This window comes from Clinocottus analis, unplaced genomic scaffold (genome assembly GCF_023055335.1).
Source record: "Clinocottus analis isolate CAN_PGR_092001 unplaced genomic scaffold, fCliAna1.0.p SCAF_21, whole genome shotgun sequence".
NCBI classification, from domain to species: Eukaryota; Metazoa; Chordata; class Actinopteri; order Perciformes; family Cottidae; genus Clinocottus; species Clinocottus analis.
In genome coordinates this window covers 9,176,028-9,203,834 of record NW_027175943.1, presented here as the reverse complement: position 1 = coordinate 9,203,834, position 27,807 = coordinate 9,176,028, and the positions used below count along the sequence as shown (strand labels likewise).

Here is a 27,807-nt window from a genome sequence, read left to right as displayed (position 1 = left end):
TTTGATGCAGTTTGGTGCAGAGTTACAGGGAAGTGGGGAAGACAGAGATATTAACACTGCATCAAGGGAACAACAAACTGCATTTCTAATCCCTCCGGCCACCATATTGGCCTGCCCCCACAGAAATAACAGATTCATTTTGTCGTGTGAAGTTTGAGAGCGGGCCAGTGAAAGGCACTAAGGGCCCGTATCTCCGACCAAAATCCAACCGTTACGCATTTCAAAAGCTTGTACAATTGGTTTATTGTCCAACAGGGAGGCAACTGAACATGCAGTCCAATGAAGGAATAAAACAAATGAATTGAATCACTTTGCATGCAATCAAATTAGTGGGGCACAGGAACGTAACAGTGCTGGTGAGAGGAGACGATAATTGGCTGCCTCCTGCCACAGAATATGAAAGTGAAAATGTTCCTGGAGAATATTGGCATCAAAGTGGCCATTTCCCGTCAACTTTAACAAACGCGGATATACAGTGTGCAGGAATCCTTCAAGATGTCTGCCGGGCTGATTAAAAGTTTCTCTCAGAACGTGACACAGCGGGTTTGGGAAACCCTGTTTTTACTCGGGAAGTGCAGCGCAGGCGGAGAATATTTCAGGAGAATGACGGCTGGTGCCACTTTGATGAACAGAACTCTTCAGTATTTGTTGGAGCCCAGATTGAATTCCAAAGAGATTGTTGAGACGACTGACGATAACCTTTGCGACACATGTCAGAATCCAACGTCACATCAAAAAGGAGTTTTGCTTTTCTGCTGAAGGAGATGTTGGAAGAGTCTGTCACTATATGTGATCAGGTACAGACATTTTTCTCAGTAAGATATTCCAAACTAGAAAAATAGTTTTCTAAAAGGCTCTTTCTAACTTTTATTAGACTTTAGCTTTACTTGCTGCAACATAGACGTCTAATTATACTCGACAGAGGAAAAACACAGCCATTTTGCATAGTTTTGGTTTGATTAAAGCTGTGCCAGTGTTATGATTCTAATGGGCTGTTGTGAGGTTGTGTTTTTTTTTTATCCCGACTTATTCAAACAGTAGCCGTGACAGCAGTATGAAAACAGTGAGAATGATAGTTGTGACCTTTTGTGACTGCAGCTCTGGAGCAACCTTGTTTGATGAAACACGTGCGAGTGTTTTTTATGGGAACATGCAGACTGTGAGGTAATACGCATGCTGTATTGTAACAGAATTGGACTTTCTTTTACTTTGGGGAATCGAAGCTGACGATAAGATAAAATTAGCACGAAAAAATTCGGCTACCCCACTTTGAACCATCTCGGCTGTAAAGATGTGGGGAATCCAACAAAAGATTCCAAGTGAATGTAAACCCATTGAATAGGCTGTTGTAGCTAACTGCATCATCATCTATTGGCTACCTAAGCTAGCTCTGTGCCAACTACCTCCAGGACTCATCCACTGTGAATACTGACATTTCTCTTAAATCAAAGCATTCAAATGAAAAGCAAGGAAAGTTCCTCGTGTGGAAATACAATTTCAAATGTTTTCCTTTTCAAAGGGGACAGAACACGTCCATTAAGGATTTCAGAAGGTTTGTAGTAATGTTCAAGACCAGAAGTGTGTTTTTAGACCAAATTCAACCTTTTTTTAAAGGCCTCTATCAAAGAGAAGAACAAAAATGTTCAAGGTGTTTGGAAATCCATTTCCACAAAGACATTTGCGGTGGTGTGCTGCTACGGGGACGGCTGATTCATCGCCTTCGTGTCCCCTCAGCTTTCATTTATCTTCAATCATTTTTTTTCCCATAGCTTCAATTAAATAATTCCCTCGAGCCTATTTGTGCGTTAATGAAATAAAACATTTGTATGACAACATGAAAGGGAAAAGCAATTCCCGCCGGGCGTCTTTTACCTTTCACCATTTCCAAATCATTTTTTTACTGCACAATTTTGGTGGCCAAGAGGACTCATAACCATAAATAATAATAATGCCAACAGTTAAATTAATGTTTTACTTAGTTTATTGTGTTTGTTTATTTTTTTGTTGTTGTTTTTTTAACAGATAAGCCACTCTGACACTACGAGTGTCGGGAGGTGGAGAGAGCTCCTGTAACCAAAACTGTGTAAATAAATGATTTCAGTGTCCCTGGAATATGTACAAGCTTTTATCATATGTTTAACATTAACATGGTATCAATATTTGATTTTCAAGTATCACAAATATTAATTATTAATATCAGTATATGGCGCGACACCCCTACCCACTCTCCTCTTTCCACCAGTTTCAAGTATTATCCCAGTGGAACCCGATTGCATTTCATCTGTTGTAAATCAGCGTTTCCTTCGACATCCCTCTTCTTCGGATCCTTTCAATTCTTCCTCTTGATTCTCTTGATTCTCTCATTATGAGTAACACACGGCTTTAAATGACAGTGATTCATAGCTGCCAAAGGCCAACACGTTTAATTACTACTTAATTTTCACTGCAGCAAAATGGTTGGAGGCTGTCTGTTAATTGATTTTCATATTACGAGGGACATGGGGAGCACTACTTCTGTGCTCTTGTACTATTAGCAAACGCAGGAGCTGCATTGTTTGTGTTGTTGATCTAGTATTGACCCCGAGACAGGCAGACCCCCCTCACACACCCTCCTTTCTAATTAATCACCCGAGAGTTTGTAATATTTGGTGCAATAGTCAGAAATGTTCGGTCAGACCACGAGCTACCGATTAGAGTAAGTCCTTGATTAAGACTCTTGGCAGCTTTTAGCGTGTTTATTTGTTTAGAAGCTTCTATAATTCCTACAGTACAACAAACTCAACATACTCTTTTTTGTTGATTTCTAATCCAAACAATATCGATCAACAAAGATGCCTGAATAACCAACAACGCTTCACTTGTAGAGAAGGATAAATAGATTTAATGACCATCTTCCAATTTGGCAGCAGTAGCTTTTCTTGCAGGGAAATAGATTTTCCAGACGTCACTTGTTTAAAATGTGTAACCTTGTATCTAACCCGTCTTAGCTTTCGGTGACTCTGTTTTCTTTATTTTCTCTAAGTGGAAAACTCGTCATTCAACTATTTCCCAAATGCAGAAGTGTTGTTTTGTTTTTCCCTGGCTGCTGCTTATCTAATCTACACTCCATCAGACCTGTCATTTTTAGAACTTTTCAGACTCTCAACGTCGTTCCTCCTCACAGAAACAAAGTCCCCCGTGTTGTCATAACGATAGGTACTCTCTCCAGATCAGGTCCGATTAGCGGGACCAAGCGAGAGACGGAATGAAAACGCGTCAAAAAAAAAAACAGACCTGTCACAAGCAGCATGATGTCTTTTTTTTCTCTTACTGAGTAGAATTCCTCAAGGGCAAAAGGAAGCTCCTGTATTAATAAAATTTAAAAAAACATATAAAAGTAAACTATATTTATCCAGCACTTTTATCCTGATTGCAATGAGACAAATTAAATCAGAAGAAAAAAAAAATCAATGATAAAAATGTAATAAAATACCAAACAGCACTATGTGATGAAAAACAACAACTATAAGATAAGATAGTGTTCCAGCACTATACTGAGCCTTTTTTTCCAAGGTGTTACAGTGAGTTGCACAGCTCTGGGGTCTCCTTTAGTCTTGGGGACTGAGGAGCAGCCAGCAGAGCCCTCCTGGAGGATCTGAGGCTGAGCTCTGGCTCAGGGTGGGGCAGCAATTCAGTTGTATAACTTGGAGATAAGCCACTAAAGGGCTTTAAAGGTGATCAGTAACATCTGAAAATCAATCGTGAAACGTACTGGGAACCAGTGAAGAGGCTCAAACAGGGCTGGTATCTTGTCTTCTATTTGTTAAAAGCTGAGCAGCTGCGTTTCATGGCTTAACCCTGAATACAATGACTGACATTAGTATAGAGATGATTTAAAAGCATGAATGACCTTCTGGAGATCAGGCTAAGTGAGGAAAGATGTTACTCAATGAATTAAAACGTGATTGAATTCCTTTTTTTAAACTTGTTTTTCAAATGAAAGGTCAGTTATTACACCCAGGTCCTGTCTGCAGGACTTTCATTTGTTCAAGTTGTTTCTTTACATTTGTGGGCCAATACATTTTGATGAACAAAAATATTTGTTTTCATTTAGCTGGAGAAGGTTTTGGGACATCCAGCACTTTATTCCTGACAGACAAGAGACAAACTGATTACCTCCTTTACTGTTGTTTTAATAGAACAGAAAGATGTGTGCTATTCACTTAACAATAATAATAATAATAATAATACTAATAATAGTGCTGAATGTTGTGTTTGTGTATCACGTGTCCCAGTGGCAGCTTCATACACAGACAATTGATTTCACCGTTGTCATTTCTACTCCAATTTTAGCTTAGTCCAATACATGAATTAGTCCAATACATGAATTAGTCCAATACATGAATTAGTCCAATACATGAATTAGTCCAATACACTAATTAGTCCAATACATTAATTGCATTGCAGTTTGGGTAATTCCAGAGTAGTCTGTATCTTTCTTCACAAAGAAGCATTTCCTGATACTGTAATTCCTTCTTTTGTATAATTAGAGCGATGACCTGCAGAACAAAAGGACACACTCCCGCTCATAATCACAGCATGAATACTCACAACCGTTCAGCTCTCAGGCCTTCCATGTTTCTCTCTGAATCGGTGCGTTCTCGTGCAGCTACAGACGCTGTTCAGAAACATGGCCGTCTTGACACTCGTAATGTTTCTGCCCGCAATAAGAGCACACCATTGGATGCATGTTGCATCATTGTCCTCGGGTCTTACGTTTCCTTTGTATTTGATATCTGGGTTATTAAAACATAGATGACATCACTGGGGGGAATTTCAGTTGCCTCAGCTCCTGACAAGCTGACTTGTTGGTGATATATGAGGTGTGTGCATGCGATGCCAGTCTGAAGCCAGTGTTCAACATGAAAGGGGCCGGTTGACTGCACGCCAGGTGAGTGACGGCTGCCGCAACCTTTTGACATCACAATCGGCTGTAGTGCGGGTGGTAGAGTTTAAGGCAAGTACATCGCGAATGGTAATTAGTAGCTGCTCATATTTAGCATATTTATTTTTGTCTTCATGCTGATTGCTTTGCAGCATTATAGTCGGCACTGTTGAGGCAGAGACGAGCCCTGAGGTAAATAGCACTTACAATTTGGTGACTTTTAACCCCTGGGGGGAAGTCTGGTGGAGCTCTGCTACACCTTTGTATGCAGAATGCATGTACTGTATTTAGAGTTGTATGAGTGGCCACTATGTAGACATGTGCTGGATGAAAGCCCTAAATCAACAGAAAATGTGTTGTAGGTTAAACCGGGTTTTCTGCTGGATTGATGCAACAAATACAGTGGGACACCGTAGTTATAGAACGAGGTAAATGTATTTAGTATTACGTTAAATGATCTGAAGCCAGGGCAGAATGAAAGCCTTTGAGCTTGTGAGCGTTTGCGGTGAATCCGCAGTGACAGCAGCAATCGTAAGCCAGTGTCCATTACTGATGACGGCCCACTCCTACCTGTATATCTGGAACACAATCTGTTCATGAGCTCTTGGCAGCTCGTGTGTGGCGCTCTCAACGTAACTCTTCATGAAAACCGATTGAGGCACCAAATCTTTTTGAGCGCCGACTTAGGCCTAAAGCCCCGAGTTGTTGGTGTTGTGGGAAGTTGATATTCAGTCTTTCACAGTAATCATTCGGTTTTGTTAAGCACTTCATTCCAATCCTGTCGGAAATCCAGTTGGAGTGCCTGATCAGCCAAAAAGTACACAGCGAGCCTGGAAGATTTCTGCAGTGAATGTGGTGGGATGACACATCCTTTTTTTTTAATTTAGTATAATTTCTTAATGCTCTGTTAGGATTTTGAGTCCTTTATAACTGTTTTGTGCTTATTTAAAATCAAATGACCTCTTTCTGAAGACATTTAAATATACACTTAAGCCTACACATGGATGACGGCTCTGCCCATCGCCCGTCTCTTTCACCCACACATGCATGCTGCACAGAGGCAAAAAAAAAAAAAGACATCGACCTATCCGCATGAGCTGATGACTCAGTGTGGTATTAATCATGTTTGATGGAAATGTAAACACAGATTTACAAAAAACATGGAGCCCGTCTTTCACACACAACCTGTCAGTGCTAATGCGCACAGACAGCAACACACGACGCTGTGTTCACCGCAGCAATGCCTTTGCTACGTCGCTGTCATTAATTAAGTCACATCTAAGACATGATGGGAAACATACGGTGAAACTTGTTGCACCGTCAGTTGGACAGAAGCAGCGCTGTGCTTGAGGGTGCTCTGTGGATAAATACGACGACTACATCAGATACATCAGATGCATCACTGAGACGTAGAACATTCATAATGCACAAGAGATGCTATCACACATATGGTAATAGGAAACAAAGAGGAAGGCTGGCTGGTTGGAGTTGGGTTTGATAGGATTGTATTTGAAACCATTTCGTGTCGTGCGCTTGAGGATTCGGGGGATCCAATTCAGAGTTCAAACGTAGGTATTCTTCTTCTTTAAAGCATTCTTTTTGTACATCAGACCCAGTGATGAACTGTTTGCGTTGGCAACTTGAAGCATAACACTCTTAAGGAAGCTCTGACAACAAAAACACAAGTATTAAAACTTAAAGCTCTCTATTTGTCGAGTTTAATTGGCACGTGTCAATCCAAAGTCACTATGGGATCAATGTGTATATGTTTTGCATAAATCTCAGTCAGTAAAAAACGGTGAAGTGCAAGCTGTCATACACTAAACGTAGCTATATACAATGAGAATATGTAGTTCATGCTGTACTGTCTAGCATGAACACAAAGATAATGAGCCCCAGTATATGACCTGGAAATGGATTAACAATGAAAGCAGATAATGGAAGCCGACCATAGGGGAGGAGGTCACGGTGTAGCCGGGAGGAGTGAGCGTGTGAGTTTGTCTGATTAATCTGTGAAGGTCTTAAATGCATCTCTGAATTTATATCTCCGATATCGACCCAGTGCAACGAAGTCTAAGTGTGTATCTAACTGGCATAAGCGCACGGTTTCAGCTTAGACAAAATCCTCTTCAAAAGATTCTATAAATCTTGTGCAACTCTTCAAAGAGAGACGTACTGTATTTTTCATGGGAACAGTGGTGAGGAGATGTAGTGTTGAAGCCACAAAAGGGGGAAGGCAGTTGTTTTTTTTTCGCAAAGTGCTGCCAAGAGCCTGACAAAACAAGCTGGAGAGAGCTTCAGCGTAAAGGAGGGTGGAGAGAGAGAAGCGGAGAGGTGAAGATTGAGTGCTCGGGACAAGCAAAGACATGCAAAGAAAGCTAGTGAGGGAAATAGATGAAGAGTCGGAGCAGCCGAGGCAGAATGAAATTGAGATCAATACGTATCTGCAGCTGCAGCGGCGCATATTTTTGTCTTCCTCCCCGACTTAGTTTGGAATATCAATTGCGACTCAACAGCCGTGGTGCTGATGAGAGAAACAAAAAAGGATGAGAGGGGAAGGGTCGAGGCAAAGCGCTGGATAGACACGGCAGAGGAAAGACAGACGAATTAAAGAGAAGCCCAAAGAGGCAGATGAGGGAAAATTAACGACGGCATGAGAGACGGAGCGAGGCCCCAGATACGAGTAGCAGAAATAACAATACAGAGATTGAAGGCTGGGACACACATTGGGGGGTGGAATGGAGGGGGGCTGACAAAGCGAGAGATTGAAAGCCAGACGGAGGAAGTTGGACAAATAGAAACACAGGGAAAAAAATTCCAACCGGTGAGATGAGATATTTGAGAAGAGGCGTGAGATAAATAAAGAAGTACAGCGGCAGGTGTCGAGGGAAACACGAGCGAGACAGAACGCGGCAGTGACCAGAATGGATACGAGAAGGGAAGAGAAAGAGAGAGCGAGGGTTGTGTCTTTGTCTTAAAATGACACTGAACAGGTCAATATCCATTTTGAGTCAATAACCAAAACAAATGTCAAATGCCCTCCTAGCTGAACTTTGCAGACGCCCAAGTCTTCTCTCGGTGCTGTTGTTTGGTAAAACTATTCGGCTTCTCTCATCCTCCGACAAAAGCCGTCAGTGAGACCAGGTGCATGAGTGTCTGCATTTATCCAGAAACATCAGACAGTAAAAAGAACTTAATCACAAGGTATGTTGTGCCCGCTGTTAGAAAGAGAGCGAGACATAACGACATGTTGAATCAGCCATTACGATCACAGTCGATGCCGTTGTCAATTAATTGTTTCAGGGCCAATTATATGAATACATAAACCTTTTCATGAGAGCCATTTTGACTCATCAAAGTCAAATAAATAATGAACTTAATGATTGCTGAAGTCCATTTAGCTTCAGTTTCAGGATCCTGGTGTCGTGCGTGCTGGTTCATTCTGAGTTCATGTCCTGTCCGAGTTATTGTGATTACAAGTTTAATAGACTTGCATATAGCGTTCATATCAAGTGCCTGAAAAGCAAACATGTTTAGAAGCCTGGCGTCAGACAGATACCGTTGTTTGTTTACAGATTAAATGTATCCGCTGTTATATTCTCAATGCACATTTCATCTTCTCCATCAATCTCATACGAAAGCAGCATCAGGATCACGTCTTACTAATTGTATTCATAACGCCAATGCGTTCACTGTTCTGCTGTGAAAAAGACTCATTGAGAAGCATAAAATACATTATATTTGCAGACCGAGTTAAACACAGATGTGCTGCTGATAAGTGCTTACAGTTGCTAATTTATTTAATCTGGTGCAATAAACAAAATGTGCATTAGTGTAAAAAATCCCAGGATGCCACATTGTTTTATTTGTTTATGAGACGTTTGATTACAACGAGGCTGGATCTGTCCGTGTGCCTCCACCCTGCACCGGGCGCTCGCTTGGAAACATTCCAGCCCGGCGTGAGGCGCAAAAGAAACAAGGAGGCGTTGTGTATTTTTTGCTCCAGTGGCTTTCACCAACGCTCTGCTTTAGCTGGACTTGTGAGCTATAGGCGCCCATGTATTAATTTACATTTTCTAGCGTAATCTACATTTCTATCTCATCCTCCTTCCCACTGTGACTCCAATTCCTTCTTCCTCCCCCGTCCTCCACTTTTGTTCCGATAATCCTGAACGTGTCTCTGGCTTTGCGTCCTCTCAGGTGGAGCTGGAGAGGGGGAAGATCCTCCACATCAAGGCGCTGGCACTCGGGGACCTGAACAAAGCCGGCCAGAGAGAGGTCTTCTTTGAGCTGAACGGACAGCTGAGATCTGTGCTGGTTAAAGACACGCTTGCCATGAAGGTACACAGACGGGGCGGAGGGAGACGATACATGACGGATGAGGGACAGATGGGGTGGTTTGAGAGAAGGATATACGTCTGCAGGCTAACGATGAATGCATGGAAGGACATAGGACAAGCTCCTTAAAACAACTGATGTTGGATCTAAGTGTAATAAAAGATTTGCACTTGGCAGTTTATTCATAGAAAGAAATGGCTGTGAGGAAGGACGTCTCTATGGACCGACCGTTAGCTGGATGAATGGAGGCGGGTGCAGATGACTTGGACGGATGGATGCATGACATTTCTCTTTGTCCCACAGGAAATGAAGTTCCATCCTAAGGTCCTGAAGTCGATCAAGGGTCAGGTGGGAGCACCCATGCCTGGAAAAGTCCTGGAGGTCAAAGTGGAAGTTGGATCCAAGGTGACCTCTATTATTTGATCAAAGTTCCATATTGAAATGATGTTGCGATATTATGAATGAAAGGTGTTTCTATTTGTGAAAACCGTTTTATATATCTGAGTTCATCAGTCCCGAAACTCAGTCTTGTTTTGTATCAGCGCTTGAATATAGACTTCTACACCAATGCAGTGGAGGTGTGGGCTTGCTAGCTAACAGAAAAAATAGTTTTATCACGGTTACTATCAGAAACTTACTATCAGAAACTGTCTGATTAAAGTAGAAAAGAGAATGAATCTATTGTTCAATGCACATTTACAGAATCAGCTTTCTGTGCTGTAGAAACATGTTGGCCAGAACTGCTCTGGCCACCCCGTTCTAAGAAAATGATTTGTGGTTTTGATGTTCACAACACTGGCTTTGAGCAGCTCAAAGGAATAGATGAAAGGAGTCCATTCACCTCTGTAGCTTTTGAGGGGGAAGCAGAAATCTCAGAAGTCCAAACTGGACAAAAAGCACCTCAACTCCCTGCATACAGGAGCTCTGCGTTTAGTCATGCGTTTGGTAATTTGGGTGAACAGTCACTTTTAAATTGAAACTCCCGTTCACAGGAAGTGTTATTGGCTGTATTAGTAACTCTGTTCATATGTTGATGTTACGTGTCCTGCATGTCCTTTGGGTGTGCTCTGTTTTGTTATCCTTTGACCACAGTGCTTGTTCAGTGCTCTGCACATCAGACCCGTGTTTGTAATGCCCTGTGAACTCTCTCCTATAATCACAAAAGGTGGAGAAGGGTCAGCCGCTGTGTGTCCTCTCGGCCATGAAGATGGAGACAGTCGTCAACTCCCCGGTGGCCGGTACCATTAAGGCGGTTCATGTCACGACCGACTCCTCCCTGGAGGGAGATGACCTGATACTGGAAATCGAAGAGTAGAGTGAGAGGGCAGAGGGAGGCAGGGGGGAGGAGGAGGAGTAGTAGTAGTAGTCGGGAGTTAAATCATCTGATTCTGGAAATGGTGAAGTGGAGGAGAAGGGAAGGTTACAGAAATAAACGTGAATCCTTTCCATCATAGACATCTTTGGCAGGACATTTTTAACCCTGATTTGTACATACTCTGATGGTTCCACTGGGGAAGTGAAGCACAGACACATATCCAGACACTGGGTGGGTTTATAATCCTTAATAATGTATTCATTTGATGGTAATTCCTTATTGAATTGTAACACTAATCCAATTATTTAACTCTCCCAAATAGCAAAGTTGTTCCTATAGGTGTGGTGATTAGATCTCAAATCAGTATATCTTAAAGCGTCTCTTAATGTCCTGTCAACTTGTTTTAGAAAGACTTCATACATACGAGTTGTGATACATTCCAGAACGTAAATGCTAGTCTTAAATGTGATGTACCGCAAAATAACAATGTGTAACACAAACAGGTTCGTAACATCCAACTTGCAATTAAATGCCACAATTTCCATTTCTATGCTGTTGATGTTGCCTAATGTATTCAAAGCGAGGTGAGACTTTGTGTTAATGATGACGAGATGTTTTTCCTAGTTCTCAGCGGGGGCTCAGACAAAGAAGCATGGACTCTTTCTTCATTGTTAGAATGCACAAATGGAGCGGTGGCTTTCAGACTCAAATCCACTTAACCCCATATTCCTCTATGGAAAGACAACAAAGCACACAGCGGTTTACCAGGGGCTGAAGGGAATATCACAATACTTTCTCAAACTGGTTTTAGATATGAATGTGATGAAACCTTTCACAATAAAAGCACAACATAGCAGGGAGCACGTTTGAGGGTTGACGGATATTCACGCTCGAGACGCCCGATGTTGCACCAAAGTGAAAAATGTCTTCTGTTACTGTATCAGTAATAGTAGATGGTTTATTTTTTTAAAGATCTATACTTGGTGTTGAAAATGTTTCACCATTCACACCTGTATTTAAAATCCCAAAACCATAGTATGCTCTAGAGACATGGTTGAATTTAAGCTTGAGGCCACGTTGGAAACACGCACATCGGATTAGGGATGAGATCTGTTATAGTTGGTTGAAATGTGGCTTTTTTTAATCCAACACCAGCTGCTCACTAAAACTAATTGAGCTATATCTGCTTAATCATTTTTTTGGTCAAAAGTCAATAGTCATAAGTCGATATTTGAGGTCTTTTTTCCCTCCGTGTGTCTGGTTTAATATTATCATGTCATGGAAAAGTTCCCTGCTTTTTCTAAACCAGGCTGGTCTTTTGACTGCACGGTGCTTTTATTGCTAGATGTAAATGGGATTACATGAAGGCATGTGGTGTTATTCTCTAAGTCTCCGCTGATTAATTTATGAATTAATTCTCTGTCAAATGATGTGAAATTAGCCGGACTAATAAGAGACTCTGGAGAACCCCGGTAGCAGCACTTGGCTTTATGTTTCTAATGCGTGTGTGTGTTCGCATAAATGAGTCTGTGTCTGTGTGTGTGTCTGTGTGTGTGTGTCTGTGTGTGTGTGAGCAAATTGTAAAATGGAGTCAACCAGTACGCATAATGTTGCACCTCCAGAGCTAGAAGCACATTCTAAAAGAAATGAAATATGCATACACACGCGTTGATGCAAAAATATTCACGTTAACACTCCCACTCCCCGAGTGCTGCCTGCATGAAACAAAAACCAAGTCCGCCGCACAGCGGTGTGGCCACGTCTCCATAGTAACACTGTTTCCTAAAAATTGAACAGCGACGCAGCCATGACCTTACTGGGCTGATGATGTGGGTGAACTAAACTTAATTCCACTTTGTTTTGACTCAATGTTCTGCTAATGTCTGGCCGCTTTAATTATGCGAAGGCCTTGAACCTCAAAGTGATCCCTGCGGAATTGAATGTTTACCCCGACAAGTGAAAGTAAAAAAATGTAAAAAAAAAGAGCACGTATCCATTTAAGTAGGAACCGTGTCACGGCATGAAGAGTTAGAAAAGACCCAACAGCGGTGTGCTGTCCTGTAACGCCTGGGCGGCTTTGACAGAACGCGTCGATCGCGACACAAAATGAACTGAGCGTCGATACGCTGTCGTCGATGAGAGCACCGATATGTCTCCTCCCCTCTGCCGTGCATCAATGCCCCTCCCGGCTTTATCAATCTGTATTTTAAATCTTGATGAACTGGTAAGATGTTATGAATGAGCGTTTTCGACAAGCTGTGGCGCGACAATGTCGAGTTCCCTCCTCTCTCTCCTGACGCTCCTCGCGTGTCTGCTTTTCCTGCCTCATCCAACCAGCTTCCACCATGTTTACCACTCCATCGCCTCTCCCTTCTACAGTGTGAATGTCCACATATACAGTGTAAACGTCCACATATACAGTGTAAATGTCCACATATACAGTGTAAATGTCCACATATACAGTGTAAATGTCACCATATACAGTGTAAATGTCTACATATACAGTGTAAATGTCTACATGTACAGTGTAAATGTCTACATATACAGTGTAAATGTCACCATATACAGTGTAAATGTCCACATATACAGTGTAAACGTCTACATGTACAGTGTAAATGTCTACATAGACAGTGTAAACGTCTACATGTACAGTGTAAATGTCTACATAGACAGTGTAAATGTCTACATATACAGTGTAAATGTCTACATATACAATGTAAATGTCCACATATACAATGTAAATGTCCACATATACAATGTAAATGTCTACATATACAGTGTAAATGTCTACATATACAGTGTAAATGTCCACATAGACAGTGTAAATGTCTACATAGACAGTGTAAATGTCTACATATACAGTGTAAATGTCTACATATACAATGTAAATGTCCACATAGACAGTGTAAATGTCTACATAGACAGTGTAAATGTCTACATAGACAGTGTAAATGATGCATCATCTCATGCGATAATGTAGACTTTACCGCAGTGTTTCTCTGTCTAAGCCAGCCGTGATTAGGACCACCATATTTATGACAATGCAATGCTGTTCAGTGTCTGGGGAGGAAAAAATAATTCATTTGAGAGAAGTAAACATAGCTGGGAAATGTTATTTGTTTCAGAAGGGGATAAAACGGTGACCTATTCTCGAGCTCACGCCATCAAGAGGTGAACTATTATAGCAGAGAGTATGAGAACAGGATCTGCGACAGTGCTTTTTTCATTCAATTGCTTTCCTTTGTGTGTTTTTCGGAAGCTAAACAAACTGTTTATTTACTCTGTCAGTACATGACTGCCTGCAGATTCTGAATGTCTCCCTGGAAAGTTGTCTTTCATTTTCTTATTTCTAAATCATCCTATTTGCGACATCCACGTTTTAGAGTTATCATTTTTTGTTGACTTAGGTAATTTACATGTAAATCCAAGTTTGTATGTGTAAGTCCTAGAAAAGCTGGAGCGCACAAAAAGGGAAACCAAGAGTATAAAAGCGATAATTGCTCTTTTGTTTTATCTGTACTTACAAATAAAGTTACTATAGATGAATCTGCATTGTGTCGTTGTGTGTTTAATATTCTACACGGGAGGCAGGAGATGGACCCTGAGTAATCCCACAAATAAAGGCAGAAGGAAGTCTTAAAGCCGGCTTAATTGATGGTTCTCAACAACAAATGTCAGCAGCACAACATGTGATCGGTCTGTGAAGGTCTCGCGACAAAGCCGACCAATCAGCATCGAGCTGACCGGAGGAAAATGTACATTTCACATCAGCCGGTTAAATTACAGCTCTTTCACAATACTATGTCCAACTGGTAATTTGATTTCAACAATAAATGTCATAACTAATGTCATAAAAAAGACATAGTATACTGTACAATACAATTACCATAAAGTCAAAGCATAGTTTTCATAACAATGTAAAAATAACTGAGGTGTATATGCCATAAAACTTCTTAGTTTAGTAAGAAGAAATCACGATATAGTTATAAAAATGTCACAGTACAGTGTCATATACATTAAACGTAGTATATTATGCCGTTAAAGTGTCATAAAAAAGTAAAAATGTCATAAAAGATGTAATAAAATTCCCAAATATACTCCGTCTTTAAATGTTTTACTTTGATGTACATTTTTAAATAGAAATGTCTGTTATACAGTTTTTAATCAAGTCTTTATTTTACATAAGAGAAGCTTGTTTATTTATTATTATAAATATTATTTGAAATCTGACAATACATATTGTTAAGATATTGTTCAATTGAACTTCATACTAGAAATGACAGTTGTTGATTGACAGGCTTTAATACAACTGTTACTTCAAGATATATGGCAAGAAATCATAACACAAGTTGACATTATTGTGATGTTCAGAACCTTTGATGAGGACGTTCTGTCCAACTTAGTAGAACAAAAACATCTTTTTTCTAAAAAAAAATATTTACAAACTCATAGAAGTTTGAAAAAAAGACATGTTAAAAAATGTTTTTAAATCAGTAATACTATATGTCCAAAAATCTGAAAGGAATCAGCGTAATCTATTCAAAAAACATTCTTTCAAAACAGAATAGCAGAAAGCATGTAATGGTGTCATTAAAACTAATAATAGAAGTGGATCGGTGAGTGGATTAATGAGGCCATTCTCTGTATCGGTCACTCTGAATTCATCTGGGGAGAATAGAGAAGGACATTTGCATCAATTTCACATACATCTGCGTACTGATAGAACATCTAATACAATTAGGACAACATTTGCTCCTGCGTGCGCGTGAATGAGGGATGCACAGAAAGATGAGAGCAGAATTACACATTCTGCCTCCATGCCGCCCTGTTTTAAGACTGAATGTCCATTCTTCAGAGTTTGCTGCTCGAGGTCACTGTGACCACACAAAGCATTTTAGGCCGTAACCCAAGAAATAATATACTATTCATGACAATATCGCACAAATGTCTATTAAGATAAAAATGAGGAATTGACGATATTTTGGTCTGGCATGGATTTGCTCAAATGCAACGTACCGTAGCCGTACACAGTCTGTAAATCTAGTTCATGAGCTGCTATATTCCAACTCTTCATGAGTTCTATTTTTACATCCATCACCATCACGTCTTTATGGCTTTCTATACAGTGTTTCCCATTAATTACCAAGACTGTGGTGGCTCGCCAAAGACTCTTAAAAGTATATTTCACTTCTCAACCGTTCAGCTGGCCCTGTCCGGGGCATTTACTCTGCATTGGTGCGCAGCGACCGGCTGGAGAAATGAAATGGATTGCAACTCCAGCCGTGTCAGTTTTACAGCAGCCTTCGCCCGAACTTTGCCGCCTCAAAGGGCCGTGAACCGATGCCCACTGCGGCCCCTTCGCCCGCTGCGAGCGACGCAGCCTCCGGGTACTGTCCGAAGAGGGGACGCCGGTAATCCACCTGACCGGTCCAGAAACATGGATCCCGTCTCGTTCCACATGCTGTGTCCACGCTGCGTCCCTCTGAGGGGTAGAGGAGAGTAGACGTGTCGAGGTATGAGGGGGAAAAGTGAAGCTTTAAATGTGTTCGTTGGAGCTTAAATGTACCAAGTGACCATGACAGGCTAAGGTCACTGAGGCATCTTCTGTTTTAATGCTTTAGCTGCAACCTAACAGCATTATAAATTACATTTCTTTCTCCATGATAACATAAAATCATATTTTCCCCATTTTTTGAAGGTGATACAACATCATAAAAGATGTGAACAGACGTTCAAGGCTACATTCGAAAGAACTCTTTTCAAAGTACTTTTTTTTTTTTCAAGTTGAACATGTCACAGCTGCACACGTTCAATCTGACCCGGAGTATGAAATGAAAAGTGGATATTTGCATTGATAAATTGCCCTCCTTATCATTTCTGTGTATTTTGTTTTAATTAATAATTTCAATGCAATTTCGCTTGTATGAAAGTGTGTTTTCAGTAATCAGTAAATGACTTTGGGATCTGGTGTCTGCCTACAACTCCAGGAATAATAGACTTTGTGGCCAATTGTATGAGGGCAATTTTAGATTTAAGAGATAGCGAGGACATAATATTCTGTATAATATTCTGCTGCGATGGTGCCGGGATGAAAGAATAGCTTGATAATTAATTGTCATCAGATTAAGTCACAGGGGCAAAGTGGCACGATGGATATTATGACCCACTTGTCATCTCACTTGAGTGACAGCTTTGATTAATAACAACATAATCAAATTTGCATATGTGAATTGAGAAGTGGAAGATAACAGTCTGCCTGCTATGACCTTGATTGGTTTGCTAATCTTACTAAAAATAAAACTGATGTTGGCATATGTCACTAAATTCCTCATTTTTTTAAAGCAACATTGGGTTTTATTAAAGTGGAAAAATGAATTTTCTCCATGCCTATGATTTTTTGTGGATCAAGGCTCTCCCCTCAATTCACCCACTTGATGTTTTCTCCGGTTTGTACTTTTCAATCAGAATACTGAAGAGCAGATTCATCAAATAAAGAGCGCTATTGTATGGAGTCAAAATGCAATTCTGGTATTACGAGATCGACAAATGAAATATCGGACTTCAAAAGAAGGCTGTCGATACATGTTGCCACACTCGATTGATGAGTGTGTGTGCACAGATCACCTGAGACGCAGCAGTAAACTGCACGCTGCGTTCATCTCAATGCGGGGAATACTTTTAAATAGACAATATAACGTACGTTTACCAACTACAGTATGAACTATGAACATAAGTGTAAATATTAAAGCTTGTGCTAGGTGGTGAACGTGGCAACTTGGCGACGCTACGCTGCAGGAATTAAATCGGGAGGGAAACACATTTCAGCTATTCTGAGCTGTTTTAACAAGATAAATAGATATTTTGCAGATATTCATAATTCAATTCATTTTAGTCAACATGTCAGATATCCACAAGATTATTCTTTATTGCATTTTTGATTGCAATCAAATTGTTCCAGGAAAAAACTCACATTCCAGACATCTATAATCCCATAGTTACTATTCATAACTGAAGTAAGCAATTTTAGCATATCATTATCTTTTTGGAACCAGTCCACAATGCCTTCCTAAAATAGCCTTTTTAAATAATCAAAATGACGGGTGTTGATATCCGGTCTGATATTTTTTTCTTTTTACAATTTATTATTAATGTTCAAAACTATATTTTAGTTATCTGGAATGTGTTTGGAGTATATATGTTTACGTTCTAGGCCAGATGAAAACTTCTGTCAATTCAACAAAGTAGCTTTCTCACTTTGAAACATCAAACAAATGTATTGAAATCCAAGGTTTCCACGCGCACTTGAATGCAACGTATGCAACGTAATCTCACACCTGAGACCATTTTGAGGCTAATTTGACTCACAAGATGTGTCGTTCTGACGCACAGCAAAGGGCCTCGACTAAACAGTGTTGTGACAAATTATTGTTGTACTTTCTGCTGTGCCCTCGCTTCAATTATTACTTAAAAGTCAAGTGAAATATTAAACGCACACTAACTTCCTGTGGCTTCCACATGCCGTCACGCGGTGTGGACGACGCAGGCTATCAATGATGAACACACACTTTGAACAACAAGAGTCCTCAGTTCTCTCCTAATGAGGCCTCTGGTGGGTCCTCGTGGTCAAAGCCATACTTTGTGTTTTAGTTGAATATTCATGCTGTAGTAATGATCACATGGAAGGCCGATTAATCTACAAAAACAGATTAGTGTGTTTCCATAGCAATGGAGATCGAAAGTGTGTCATATTGTTGTTAACGTTTAATTCCCTCACTTGATATGTGGGACAAAGCTTCAAAGTCAGTGACATTAACTTCAAAATAAGAAGATGGAAACTGGAGCTGTTTCTTCTGTATGGCTGCAGCCGCTTGGTCCTCTGCAGGCATCAGTTCCTCTGGAGGACCGAGTCGGGTGCTTAGCAGCATAATGACGGCGCCTGTGAGAGGACACCCTGTGGAGCGCTCACTGTAAACAAACGGTTTTATTTCATTCTACATTTCATTACATCACGGGCAGGTTTCATTCGTTTTCAACCTCAGAACAAGGTTGTTTTTTTCCACGATGGATTCACCTTTTTTTGGGAATTTGGCGTCAGATATGAAATGCATTGCATGTGGAAAACTTTCACCACAGTTTCCTAGAGCTGAAAGTATCTTCTTCACGTCAACAGTTCAGAACCCAAACTGCTCAATTCAGGCGTGCACCTAATGGATGAATTATTATGGAGATTATTTTCTCCATAAATCAATCATTTTTCTAGTTAAAAATATTTCAGAGAGACCAGGTTGGTATGAAAATGTTGTTTTTGTCGAACCAACAGTCCAAAGCTGAATATCTTGAGTACACGATCCCGTAAGGCAGAGAAAAGTAGCACGTTTAAACGATTATCAAAGTGAAAGGAGAGGAAGTCGAGCTCGTAAAAGAACTGAAACATCTGACGGGTGAAAGAAACTAAATCTGAAACTATTTTGTTTGTCAATTAATTGACGAATCATTTGCTGCATCCCATTTTAAAGAGAGTTCATTGAGATCTTTGGCACCGTTGCTTCATGAACGACTTTAAGGAGCCGTACTAAATTGGGGACACGATGTTTTCCGAGCTTCTCCTTGCTCCGCTTAGATAAGGGGGGGGGGGGGGGTCCGTGCACGCTTTTAGTGCATGAGAACGTGCACCAGCTCATCTGGCAGTTCCAGCTGTTCCTCTTCAGGTGATTTGCACTCCCAACCTCAGATCTTGCACCTCTGTTAAAATAATCAGCAGTATTGGTAATTGATTAAACATTGAACTGATGAGTAAGTGATGTGAAATCACTTGCAGCAGCATTTTTAATGGGCCTTTTATCCTCTTTCGCTGGAGCACATTAAACATTACCTTTAATTACATTACTGGCTGCAGGTGGCGGAAATGTAGACGCCAAATCCGAGAGTGGGAGCGTTTCGATTGCCTCTCGACGGCTCTGAACATGGTGACGGACAGATTATTGAGTTAACATCCAGGCAGCTAGTCGGAGGAGAAACCTGCAGTGCTTTGCATCAACATTCGGCCACTGCCAGAAAAAAACCTGGACTCGTCTGCTGCAGCCGACTCTTCTCCCTGAAATAGTTCAGGAACGCACTTTGATGCGTTCCTGAACGTCTCAAACGCATTTATTTCCCAGGGTCCAGAGGTCACAGAACAAATTTCTCATTTGGATCCCGGACTGTAGCTGTTTAATAACTCCTGCCTCTCTAATCCATACAAGTGGCAGAGTTCAGATCGGTTCGGGGCTCTCTCTCTCTCCGCTCATCCCGTTGTCCGCCTCTCCAGCGTCCAGATGAACAGCGAACAGCCCGCTGGGGGGAGGCGAGACGTCTTGGCCGCTGCGCGTGTCGAACACCAAGCGAAGGAGCTCTGGAGTCTTGGCTGAGCCGCGTGGGAGCAGCTGGCCGAGAAAGCCACACTTTCTAACCTGTGACGGAGTCTTCGAGTCTCCTCCGTGGGCCACAGGGGTCCTCTGCTCTGTTGAGGTGCAACTTTCCCCTCTAATCCCTTTGCTGCTGTTCGATAATCCCTTCAGTGCTTGCTTTGCTGCTTTCTTTGCTGTAATCCTGCTTGAATAAAGGGAGAATAAACGAGGAGGACGGTCGACATAGTTTCTCAGACGGACGGGATGGACGGCGTCCTAAGCTTCTCCTCAATCAGCACAACCAGAATCTGATCCTGGTTCAGACACACACACACACACACAAACATACAAACACACAAACACTGCCAATTCACCGCTTTTCTGGACTCGCCACAAACAACGGTTGGATATCAAATGATTCTACCCGTTGAAGATAAGACGAAATAAAAGGGATGCTGAATCACGCTGAGCAAACGCAACAGTCAGGTGTTTGAAACGACTGAACACGAGCTGATAATCGTGGCGTAAAGAAAGCAGGAATTAAATAAAGTGCTACGATGTCAAAAACACCAGCGTGGCATCAAACACATCACTTTCAAATGAGGGATTGGAGCACTCGCTCAGCAGGTGTGGTCCACTGCCGCCTCCATCGCTTTTCCATTACTGCCCGTTCAGAGATTGCTCGCGGGGACAATTTTCCACCTGTCTGAGAACCGGAGACCAGGGGCTTTGCAGTAAAACCCTCCACCCTGTTTCCCCACACAGAAACGTCCCCGGCGGCGCATCTGGTGTGACGCCGGCGTCTGGCTCTGCTCGTCACTCTCCATGTGACGACCTCGTGACCCGCTGGGGGCGCACGCCACCCGGAGTTTGGGAGGCCGAGTGTTAAATGATGCGAAGCGGGGGGAGGAGGAAAGGGGGAGGAAACTCCCCCAGATTCAGCATCATCACTAAACGCTATTAATAGAACCGCAGCACATCACAAAGCCATTGGCCATCTTTACGAGAAGCGAGTTAACAATTCACACATCAATTAAGCAGCCGGATCGATGCAGCGCGCTGACTGACTCTCATGGAAGCATCAAAAATGATGGCCAGTAGCGAGCCGGGGCGTGGATCATTCCCTATGCCCCCCCACCCCCATCCCTCCAGAGTCAATCTCAAGCCCTTTTGATGCTCCAGCCACTGACACTCTGTATTGATGTGTGTGTGTGTGTGTGTGTGTGTGTGTGAGACGGAGAAGAGAAACAAAGAGAGCTTCTACTGCACGTGTGTGTGTGACGAGACATCTCATTAGGTACTGAAACTGCTCCACTGGTTTAGCCCCGGTTGTCACAAAGGGCAAACACACACACACACACACACACACACACACGCACACATGCACACACACACGCGTATACAGCAGCTGTGGCACTTTGTTTCATTATTGTTGTTTTTTTTGACACACAGGGGCTTTAAAACATGCGTTCCAGCGTGTGTGTGTGTGTGTGTGTGTGCGTGTGTGTGTGTGTGTGTGTGTGTGTGTGTGTGTGTGTGTGTGTGAGAAAGTGTGACCTCTCCTTGCCACAGTGAGCTTTAAGCGTTTCAGCTCGAATCAAAGCACTGCAGCAAATATAAGAGGGAAGCTGAGAGCAGAAACAGAGACACACACACACACACACACACACACACACACACACACACAGAGTCAAGCAGGGAGGATTCAATGCGACAGAGGCAGAGCGAGCTCCCAGAGAGGAGAGGGGCTCAGACTGCGACACGGAGCCGAAGCAGGAATCAAGGAATTAGAAAGCAAACAGAGGGAGAGGATCAAAGAAGGAAGAAACAAATCACCTGTTTTTTCTACCCGTGTGCGTCACAGACGTGGTGTCAATCATCCGCGTGTTTTTGTGCCTATGCATTCTCCACCTCGCTGTCAGAACATGGCACCGTTACCGTGGCAACAGGCGTGTTCGGGACAAAAGAGCGTGTTGTTTCGAGTGAACCGACAGTTCAAGAGGACTCCTCTTCTCTCTCTCTCTCTCTCTCTCTCTCTCTCTCTCTCTCTCTCTCTGTGTCCGGACGAGTCTCTACCTGCGTTGGAACGAGCGATGCTGCGCTGTCACACCCGGCGATGCGGGCTGAGCCCGTGAGACGTCACTCAGGTGCAGGCGGCACGGGAGCGCCAGCAGGTCAGACTGCGAGGCCTGGAAACACGGAGAACGCTTCACGCTCAAACACTCGAGACGGAGTCGCACGTGAAACGATGAGCTGCACATCTTCCACCTGCTTTCACCAGTTTGGCTCCCTCGACCTTCCAGCCCGGTCCAGTGCCAGCATTATAGCTTTCTATATAGTGTACACAGCATTATATCTTGAAATACATATTCGTTCGTTGTTTAGCTGCAATAAAATGAGTTTTATGCGCGTCGTATTGCACACAAACCAAACTATCTTGAGGACTTGTGACTTCAGCTGTGACTTGTGGAGTATCATGGTATCATGGAGGGAACGTGCATGAGGCCGGTCTCGTGTCAAAACTATATTAAAATGTCTTTTGTTCCGATTTTTCTGCATTGTTTTCATTGCACTGTTGAACAACAGCGTATGGATGTGAATGTATAGATTATTATGGACCATAATGTCTGAACTGTAGAATGCATCTGATTCATAATCTTTTACATTTGCTCGTCCCTCGACCTCCATTTATTCATTTATTTATCTCCATATCTTTTCACTTATATTCATATAGCACTCAAGCTAAATATTTGAATAAAATGATAAATACTCAGTTCTTCACTAAATACATTTTCCATGACTGTATCGGCGCAAAACTGTTGGAGGATCTCCAGGTTTTTGTTGCATGATAGTGCTGCATAACCTTTAGTTTTTGACTGCCAATAGCCAGACGCCTCCATTCCACCTGGCCGTGCGTCTCAGGACTCGCGCTCAATATTTTCTGGTAATAATGTCACAACCCAGGAGGAGGTTGAGACGGGAGAAAATCCTCAAGATAAAAAAAAAAACACGGGTGACCTTTAAAAACACAATGTGCGTGATGTGTCCACACATACGGCGAAAGTTGTGTTTCTCCTCAGAATATTTTCCTGCTGTGAAAAACATCCATCATGGAAGTCTGTTCCCTCATAATCACAGCGCAGGGTATTTTCTACACTCTTCTTTTGATCCAGATATTCAGCAATCAAGAGCATCGGTGCCAGTTATTAGAGCCGCATCTCTTTGGCTCGACTGGGAAAACTCTCGAGCGATCACTGTACTATTCATCCACAGCTGGAGACAGAGGAGCGCGACTGTTCTCCGAGAGCTGTCAGAAGTCAAACCGGGAACGCAACAACTTAAGTAGAAGCAGGTGAGGCTCAAGTGGATCCAGAAATAACTGTAAATTACAACACTTCATCACAAAATGACTCCTGAGAAGGCACCATCATCATCATCATCATCATCATCGACATCGTCCTCCCAGATTGGTTAGACTTCACTGTGAAGAAAATAAATAAAAACCACTCGTGTCTTCAAAAGGCCTTAATGGTTGGTCAGTGGTTGGTTGATGCTATTAAATGTAATTTCTTGCTTCCAGCCGCATCTCTCCTCACAAAGAACTGGAGGCATAGTTATCCTTCTCCATCACGATAACCTTACCTTATCTGGAAATGTCATTGTAATGGCTGCCACCATTGTCATCGCTGTCTGACAGGAATGCATTTCCCTTTATGGGACAGTAACTATTAACCTTTGTGCCCTTTACACGTGTTTGTTTTATGGTAGCATTCTTTTATGTTTCAGCCAATTCATTCATTCATTAATACCCCGCATTAGTGTTGACTTGGGGTCATAGCCAAAGGGTGGCATAAAACATCGCCGCATGCTTTTCCTGTGGTAAGTATATGAAGTATGGCGTCATCTAAAATCTGTCATGATGAATTTGTGCATAGAGGACGATAAATGAGTCCATCAGCACATGACTCGATTTATTTTCTTCCAAACCGAGACACGAGTGAATTCAACGCGTCTGCTAATGTTAGACTTTGCGGGAAGAATATTAATCTCATGTGATTTAATGTTTTTTTTTTCGCTTTATAAGACAAGTCTGATTTGGTGACTTAATGTGTCACAGCTCCTTTGTATGTTATTGGATTATGGGATTTTAGTCAAATCTAACAGAAGAGATTGGTACAGGTCTAATTATCGAACCTGATAAGGGAGAAACTGAGTCGTTCAGGTACAGTGACTCTCACAAAGCAACCGACTGTCGTGCATTTCATCAGTTATCCGCACACAAAAAAACAGAATTCAGAATAGCGACAGTATACTTCAAGCTTCTGCCCGCACGCGCTCAATATTATATGATGATGTAACCTCACATCATTCACATGACATATCAAACAATGCCGGTCCATGAAACATCTCGATTCATCCCTTGTAAATTATTTTCGATTTTTTTTTTTTAATTAACTTCTGACTTTGTGGAAACTGATACCTCCACCTCGTCCACGGTAATCTAATTAAAGAGTTCTTGTGGTGAAGAATATTGTTATTGTTTGTTTCCCCCGCAGTGGGTGCGCTGTAGAATAATATTGTGACTACTTGCAGTGAGCGGGGTGATAAATAATATCACGGGGAAGGCTCAAGGTTACACTCGTTTTAAGAGAACGCTATCGCGGCTCTGATTAGCAGCTTCAATGTGAAGTATCACTGCCGCCTGAAGAGGAGAACGTTGATGCTAAAACTGGGAAATGAGACTGGTGAGTCAACGCCCTCCTCGCAACACTAACTCCTGTTAGCGGCAACAACATGCTAACACCCACAAGAACTCATGCTAAAAATACATAGCATGGCATTAGCGTGAAAACACACGTCACAGAATCGAACATCATCCACTGGTAACCTATTGGAAAGATGGAAGTGTGATACACTCCCTGTTAACTTCGTATTATGAAGCACTTCAACACATAATAACCAAACTCCACATCTGAATACATCACAATTAGACAACGTGCCAATAGAGCTGCACGGCTCCCCCGGATGATTAGCGCCGCGGATCGAAGGTCCGCGGCTCGCGGAGTCGACTGGGTTTATAAATGTGGCCGCCGCCTCAGTGGGCTACAAGGACACGGCCCGTTTCACAATGGTGTAAAATGATTTGGGGTTTTGATCATGCATTAGCTGACCAAGACGCAGCCCGCCGGCGTCGTAGAGAGGATCACTTTCGAGAGGATTGAATAAGAAATCCATCTCGCAGGAACGGTCTTCACTCCTGACTGCGGATCAAAGACGCCGGGGGGAGGGGGGGCTGTTTGGCTCGGAGCGGGTTAGAGGGTTAGAGATGTAGCCGGGGGCCAAACCATGTAGTACCCTTCAGAAGAGGCTGTAAAAGCAGTTCGACCATGAGCAAACAGTGGGGGTCAAATCTGACCCCATGTCACGACCTATCCTCTTCACACGGAGCGAGGACACAGCTCCGGAGTAGGACGGGGCAGACACGAGGTTTTAGAATAGATTTCTTTTTTTTAATCGGTCAAATCTTTTCTTCACAACTCTTTGAAACCTGAAAGTCAAAACTTTCACGCTCGCACGCTCCAGGCCGCAGTGTGGAGAACAACAGCTTGACTGCACGCTCAATGCCGAAGATTACACCAAGACATTAGGCGGGTATATGTAACCGACTCCATCTCAGTTGTCGCTATGTTTCTTTTAGCGCTTCAGGAAAGCGTGGTTCAGATTTATATTTCTGTTTAGTTTTTGTAAAGTGCCGTAATGCCAAGATTATTTGAAGCAATTCCTCTGTATTCCGTTGATTAACCCTCGAGCCGACGGAGTTAAGGAAACATTACTCCCACAGTAGGTTGGAGAGTAGACTGCTCAGAGGAAGAAGAAGCACGTTGAGTAATGAAATGAAAATAAACCACTTCTACTGTACCTCTGGGTGAAGTCCATCAACCCTGCATCGCCAAATCCCTCCACCTGACAGATAGTCCCTCCTGTTTCTTCAAATCCTCACCTCCTCTTGTATATTTGTCACCTTCTTCCAGCAGAAATCACGCCGATCTCTTTGACCCTTGTGCTTCTTTGCATTTCAGTATTGGTAATCTTTGAAAAATAATGTTTTTCTCCTCTGTTGCACGGCCGAATGCCTCGAGAGGTGAAATGTCCAAAGCCTGTAACCGTGCTGGTGAAGTACTGTGTGTGAAAACCTTGGCATAATTCAGCCCGATCAGTCTTTCACAGGCTGGCTTCGGGCTTTCTATGCTGAAATGTGGAAAGCCAGATTATTTTATTTGCCAGCTGAGGGTCAGTGTTGAAAATCAGTTTTTCCATCACTGCTTTACTGCAGTAGCTCAAGATAACTTGTGAGAGCCTGACAGCCAACACATGCCAATCCCTTCTGCTTGCACTTCACTCTGGATTTCACACACATGGCCGCACGCGCTCGTTGCAGGCTCACATGTTCAGTTCCTGGCAACAGCACACATGGACACGGGCGGCTGCCGGCGAGCGTCGAGCCCGGTGAATGAAGCTTCCTCATGGAGCACGTGGCCGAAACAAATAAAGGTGGCGGGCGCAGGTCATTCGGGTCTGTGAGTGTGATGCACGAGGCCCCAGGGTCTGGTATGAACTCCCATTCTGCGACAAAAGAGCCCATTGTAGCAAAAACTCAAATAAGTAGCTGATGCATTATTAATGAGTGAAATGGCTCCGTGGTATGTGAAAGGTTGTGAGAATTTGCTTTCTACTAAACTGGAGCTGTACGCAACTTTTAGACGGAACACGCATCCCTTTGTTGTGCATTTCTGGCTGACACACAGACCATATGGTCGCACTAACCCCGTAGATACCAAAAGAACATTAGTAGACATTTCCAGCATCAAATGTGATGACAACTTGACAGGATTTGGGGAGTGTGTTTCTTTGATGTTGTCTGTTTTGCCTCTCACGCGCTCAGAAGAACACAGATACAAGCAAATCACTTAAGTTGACAGTCTCTTCGATTGCTATTTTCTCAATAGCTGTAAACTTATGCGTACTTTATAACTTCCATTCAGATGACACAGATGCATTTTCTGACCTACGGCGACATCACACTATTCCCTTCTTTCCACCCGTGAGGAGCGTCGTCCCCTGAACATAAACATGTGTTGTTTCAGAGCATTTGCTGAAACTACTGATGCTGTCATCTTCTCGGCAGGACAGACTCTAAGAGGTAAATGACTGTGACTCAGAGGTTTTTGATGACTGGCGCAGAAACAGTCGTCTTCTGGTTGAATGACCAGAAGTCACCGGGCCTCACGGTGAAAGGCATCAACCTTCTGCAGTGTCGGGAAATACTGCAACTAATTGAATTGCCCAAAAAAAAAACATTTGTGAAAATATATTTCAAGGAGACGTAAAGGAGAACAAAAACAACCGTTATTTGTCTTTTCAACAGTCGTCAGCTCTGCTTTTCTGTTTCACTGTGAGATTGAAGGATAATGCTGGCGCATTCATAGCCTTGTGTCAAAATGAGCTTACTTTTAATAGTCATAAACGGTTTGTTCAATTCTTTTCACTGTGTTTAACCTTTTCTTCCCACATATAATCAGAAAAAACGGAATAATGACACATTGAGCAAACATCCCAGCCCCAAAAAATATTACATTCAATCAGGATCGTGCATAATATCAAAGAAATAGGGTTAAAAAAATCAATATTTTATATATAAACTCTATGATTCCAGTCCGTAACACAGGGCTTCTGTATACATATTAGTCTTCATGTTTATGTTTATGTTCTGATGGCTCCACTATGACAGACATGTTATTTTCTCCATGAAGAAGCAGACTGGACCAGGAAGGTGGTTGATACCG

The 27,807-nt window shown here is 42.3% G+C and overlaps 1 protein-coding gene across 1 annotated transcript in view; it reads left to right on the top strand.

Annotated features, from left to right (window-relative positions):
* pcxb (pyruvate carboxylase b) overlaps positions 1-14,127 on the top strand; it is a 253,655-nt gene extending 239,528 nt beyond the window's left edge. The window contains exons 25-27 of the mRNA XM_068587655.1: positions 9,125-9,265; positions 9,566-9,667; positions 10,428-14,127. Of these exons, the coding sequence (XP_068443756.1) occupies positions 9,125-9,265; positions 9,566-9,667; positions 10,428-10,577 (393 nt within the window). The 3' untranslated portion in view covers positions 10,578-14,127. The remainder of the gene's footprint in view (positions 1-9,124; positions 9,266-9,565; positions 9,668-10,427) is intronic.
* Positions 14,128-27,807: the final 13,680 nt, after the last annotated feature.